General features: G+C 49.6%; 1 protein-coding gene across 1 annotated transcript; it reads left to right on the top strand.

Annotated features, from left to right (window-relative positions):
- Nucleotides 1–559: 559 nt before the first annotated feature.
- Nucleotides 560–2,323, top strand: LOC138520378 (trichohyalin-like). The gene has a single exon (XM_069632783.1). It carries the CDS (start codon nt 560–562, stop codon nt 2,321–2,323), a length of 1,764 nt encoding a protein of 587 aa, XP_069488884.1.
- Nucleotides 2,324–5,593: the final 3,270 nt, after the last annotated feature.

Genomic DNA, 5,593 nt, shown 5'->3' with positions numbered 1-5,593 from the left:
GAATCCTCTCAGCACCCATCTACATGCCTGACCGCATGGGTTGCTCTCTACCGTGGCCTGGCCAGCCCTGCTAAGCCTTACTTGGCTGAATGCACACTTGCACCCTAATTTTACTCCATGAACTCCAACACTCTGGACTTTGGTCCTCTAAGGCCGTTCCCACTAATAGCGCATTGAGACTATACTAATGGCAAAAGGCGCTATATACATGACAAGTACAAAACAATACAATACATGTGTAGACAAAAATAGGGCATGTTCAGCTGCAATGCAAGCTTCCCTGGCACCCAAAAAGCAGGGCATTTGATGGATGATCATTTTGTACAACTATTTTTTGACGGTCTTTGAAGTGTGCTCTTCTTTCGGCGATTTTAATTACTTTTTTAAAATTAAATCGTTTCTTAGCTACTATTTTCATATTTTGCATTCCCTGCTGTCGTCTTACGATAACCTTTTTTGAGGGGAGGGGGCATTCCCTGCCCACTTATATCCTTTCCTGTTTCCTTTTGCACAGTGACGAGAGCACCCAAAAATCTGCCTCACCCTCGGTTAGGCCTAAATGAATGCAGCACACAACAGGACAGCAACTGGCCAAGCTTCCATTACACAGAGAGAGCAGGTGCAACGCGGGCGGAAGGAGGGCAAGCGAATCACACACAGAAAGGGTGCAGCACAGACAGCAACAGGCCAAGCTTCCATTACACACAGAGAGCAGGTACAACGCGGGCAGAAGGAGGGCAAGCGAATCACACACAGAAAAGGTGCAGCACAGACAGCAACAGGCCAAGCTTCCATTACACACAGAGAGCAGGTACAACGCGGGCGGAAGGAGAGCAAGCAAATCACACACAGAAAAGGTGCAGCACAGACAGCAACAGGCCAAGCTTCCATTACACGGAGAGAGCAGGTGCAACGCGGGCGGAAGGAGGGCAAGCGAATCACACACAGAAAGGGTGCAGCACAGACAGCAACAGGCCAAGCTTCCATTACACACAGAGAGCAGGTACAACGCGGGCAGAAGGAGGGCAAGCGAATCACACACAGAAAAGGTGCAGCACAGACAGCAACAGGCCAAGCTTCCATTACACACAGAGAGCAGGTACAACCCGGGCGGAAGGAGAGCAAGCAAATCACACACAGAAAAGGTGCAGCACAGACAGCAACAGGCCAAGCTTCCATTACACAGAGAGAGCAGGTGCAACGCGGGCGGAAGGAGGGCAAGCGAATCACACACAGAAAGGGTGCAGCACAGACAGCAACAGGCCAAGCTTCCATTACACACAGAGAGCAGGTACAACGCGGGCAGAAGGAGGGCAAGCGAATCACACACAGAAAAGGTGCAGCACAGACAGCAACAGGCCAAGCTTCCATTACACGCAGAGAGCAGGTACAACGCGGGCAGAAGGAGGGCAAGCGAATCACACACAGAAAAGGTGCAGCACAGACAGCAACAGGCCAAGCTTCCATTACACACAGAGAGCAGGTACAACGCGGGCAGAAGGAGGGCAAGCGAATCACACACAGAAAAGGTGCAGCACAGACAGCAACAGGCCAAGCTTCCATTACACACAGAGAGCAGGTACAACGCGGGCAGAAGGAGGGCAAGCGAATCACACACAGAAAAGGTGCAGCACAGACAGCAACAGGCCAAGCTTCCATTACACAGAGAGAGCAGGTACAACGCGGGCAGAAGGAGGGCAAGCGAATCACACACAGAAAAGGTGCAGCACAGACAGCAACAGGCCAAGCTTCCATTACACACAGAGAGCAGGTGCAACGCGGGCAGAAGGAGAGCAAGCGAATCACACACAGAAAAGGTGCAGCACAGACAGCAACAGGCCAAGCTTCCATTACACAGAGAGAGCAGGTGCAACGCGGGCAGAAGGAGGGCAAGCGAATCACACACAGAAAAGGTGCAGCACAGACAGCAACAGGCCAAGCTTCCATTACACACAGAGAGCAGGTACAACGCGGGCAGAAGGAGGGCAAGCGAATCACACACAGAAAAGGTGCAGCACAGACAGCAACAGGGCAAGCGTCCATTAGACACAGAGAACAGGTAGAACGCGGGCAGAAGGAGGGCAAGCGAATCACACACAGAAAAGCTGCAGCACAGACAGCAACAGGCCAAGTTTCCATTACACAGAGAGAGCAGGTACAACGCGGGCAGAAGGAGCGCAAGCGAATCACACACAGAAAAGGTGCAGCACAGACAGTAACAGGCCAAGCTTCCACTACACACAGAGAGCAGGAACAACGCGGGCGGAAGGAGGGCAAGCGAATCACACACAGAAAAGGTGCAGCACAGACAGCAACAGGCTAAGCTTCCATTACACACAGAGAGGAGGTACAACGCGGGCGGAAGGAGGGCAAGCGAATCACACACAGAAAAGGTGCAGCACAGACAGCAACAGGCCAAGCTTCCATTACACACAGAGAACAGGTACAACGCGGCCGGAAGCAGGGCAAGCAAAGCACACACATAATAGGTGCAACACAGACAGCAACAGGCCAAGCTCTCATTACACACAGAGAACAGGTACAACGCAGGCGAAAGCAGGGCAAGCGAATTGCACACATAATAGATAGGTGCAGCACAGACAGCAACATGCCAAGCTTTCACTACACACAGAGAACGGGTACAACGTGGGTGGAAGCAGGGAACGCTTCTCTCACACAGCATTTGTGAAGCACAGACAGCACCGAGCCAGGCATCCATTTCTCTCGCAGAACATGGACAATGCAGGCAGAAGGCATCAAGAGTCTCTCAAAAATAGAAAGGACGAAGCACATGCAGAAACAAGCCAAGCATCCATTACGCACTGAGAAAAGGTAGAACACAGCCAGAAGCAGGGCAAGCTTCTCTCACACACAGAATGGTTGCAGCACAGATAGCAACAGGGCAGGCTTCCATTACACACATAGAATAGGTACAATGCAGACAGCAGCAGGCAAGCTTCTCTCACACCCATAATGGGTGTAGCAAGCAGAGACAACAACAGGCCAAGTGTCCATTACTCACAGAAAACATGTACTTTCCATGCAGAAACAGGACAAACTTCTCTCACACACAGAATTGTCTCAGCACAGGCGGCAACAGGGCAGGCTTCCATTACACAGAGAGAGCAGGTACAGGCAGGCAGCAGCAGGGCAAGATTCTATTACACACAGAATGGGCAAAGCAGAGACAGCAACAGGCCAAGCATCCATTACACACAGAGAACAGGTAAAACGCAAACAGCAGCAGGGCAAGCTTCTCTCACACCCATAATGGGGGTAGAACAGACAGCAATAGGCCAAGTGTCCATTACTCACAGAAAATATGTACTTTGCAGGCCGCAACAGGACACACTTCTCTCACACACAGAATTGTCTCAGCGCAGACGGCAACAGGGCAGGCTTCAATTACACACAGGGAGCAGGTACAGGCAGCACCACAGCAAGGTTTCATTACACACAGAGAATAGGTACAACGCAGGCAGCAGGACAAGCTTCACTCACACACAGAATGGGTGAAGCACAGACAGCAAAAAATCAAGCATCCATTACACACAGAGAACAGGTATAGCGCAGACAGCAGCAGGGCAAGCTTCTCTCACATGCATAATGGGTGTAGCAAGCGCAGACAGCAACAGGCCAAGTGTCCATTACTCAAAGAAAACATGTACTTTGCATGCAGCAACAGGACACACTATTCTCACACACAGATTTGTCTCAGCACAGACGGCAACAGGGAAGGCTCCCATCACACACAGAGAGCAGGAACAGGCAGGCAGCAGCAAGGCAAGCTTCTATTACACACAGAGAACAGGCACAACACAGGCAGCAGCATGGCAAGCGTCTCTCACACCCATAATGGGTGTAGCACAGGCAGCAACAGGCCAAGTGTCCATTACTCACAGAAAAAATGTACTTTGCAGGCAGCAAGAGGACACACTTCTCTCACACACAGAATTGTCTCAGCGCAGACGGCAACAGGTCAGGCTTCCATTACACACAGAGAGCAGGTACAGGCAGGCAGCTGCAGGGCAAGCTTCACTCACACACAGAATGGGTGTAGCACAGACAGCAACAGGGCAAGTGTCCATTACTCACAGAAAACATGTACTTTGCATGCAGCAGCAGGACACATTTTTCTCACACGCAGAATTCAGAATTGTCTCAGTGCAAACAGCAACAGGGCAGGCTTCCATTACACACAGAGAGCAGGTGCAGGCAGCAGCAGGGCAAGCTCCTATTTCACACAGTGTACAGGCACTAGCTACAGAGATATCACATTGTGTACAGAAAATGAAATTCAACCGTAGACCTTCAGACCCCTGTTCCAAATTACCTAGAATTTCTCAATATCATCCGCATTCTTGTAAGTTGCCTTCTCATAAGTTGAAACAGTCAAAAGTGCATCCACCCATTCATCAATGTTAAAGGAGCTGTGCGACTTCCACAATCTCAATATCATCCTCTTATCGATCATACTGGCACGGAGAATCCAAGTCGCTTGCCCAAATGAGATACCATCAACCATTGATACGTCCCCTAGAATCAGCAAGGTAGCTGAGAGGGGAATCATACAACTCAAAACCAGACCCAATCTCTCACAGATGTACTCCCCGAATTTCCTTGTTTTAGGACAAAACCATATCAGATGACTGAGGAAACCTCTAGCACCCTTGCACTTCCAACAGAGTTCATTGTCCATGAGTTGTCTCTGCTCTAAGACCCCAATCCAGACTTGCCAATCTGGTATTCTCACAGCAGCGCTGCCAACAGACCACGTCAACTTCTTCTCCTAACTCCTCTGCCCAGATCACTGGCAGCTCAAATCTTCCTTCCTGAATGATTTCAGAAATCCGTACATCGTAGCAGCAGGGTGAGCAGCGCCTCCACACAACGGCAACATGGACCAGGCAACATTTGGTTCCAACAAATCATCACCACCAAGGCAAGCATTGACAATGCCTTTCAATTTTCTGTGCTCCGAAAATGAACAACCAGCCATATCGTGGGTTCGACACAGCTGTGCGTACGGGATCCAATTTCCTCCATCTATTAGATCATGGAGGTACTTTATACCCACCAGGAACCACTATGGCCAGAAAAAAGCCTTCCCTTAATATTTCAGGGCCAGATTCAGCCGAATGGAGGTGTCCAAATGCAGATAGGGGTCCGCCTTCATGCGCCTCGATATGCCACACCAGCAATCTTGCAGAAAACCGGTCAAAGGATTCTCTCCCTTCGAGTTATTTTTCTTTGAAGTCAGCAGAGCTCTGGGTTCCAAATGGGATATAGCTCCACATTCCCACATTACATACTGTGAACATTCGTCATTCGGAACAAGGAATTCACAGAGATGTCTGGCTGAAAATGAAAGATGGTATTCACTGAAGTTGGGCAAATTCATCCCACCTTTTTTCAAAGGCAGTTGCAATTTCCATATAGCTAATCTTGGTGGCTTCCCATTCCAAATAAACCTTTGCATAAGTTTGTCTAATGCTCTGAAAACATGACCAGGGACCTTAATAGGCAACATTGAAAGAAGATAGTTCACTCGAGGAGCCAGGTTCATTTTTATGCAGTTAATTTTCCCCCATGT

This window comes from Ambystoma mexicanum, chromosome 13 (assembly GCF_040938575.1).
Source record: "Ambystoma mexicanum isolate Mex_15411 chromosome 13, UKY_AmexF1_1, whole genome shotgun sequence".
NCBI classification, from domain to species: Eukaryota; Metazoa; Chordata; class Amphibia; order Caudata; family Ambystomatidae; genus Ambystoma; species Ambystoma mexicanum.
The sequence above is the reverse complement of the archived record's forward strand: the minus strand, read 5'-3'. Positions and strand labels throughout refer to the sequence as shown.

What these genes read in the sequence shown, in the direction of transcription:
- LOC138520378 (XM_069632783.1), top strand. Translation starts at nt 560, where the DNA reads ATGAATGCAGCACACAACAGGACAGCAACTGGCCAAGCTTCCATTACA.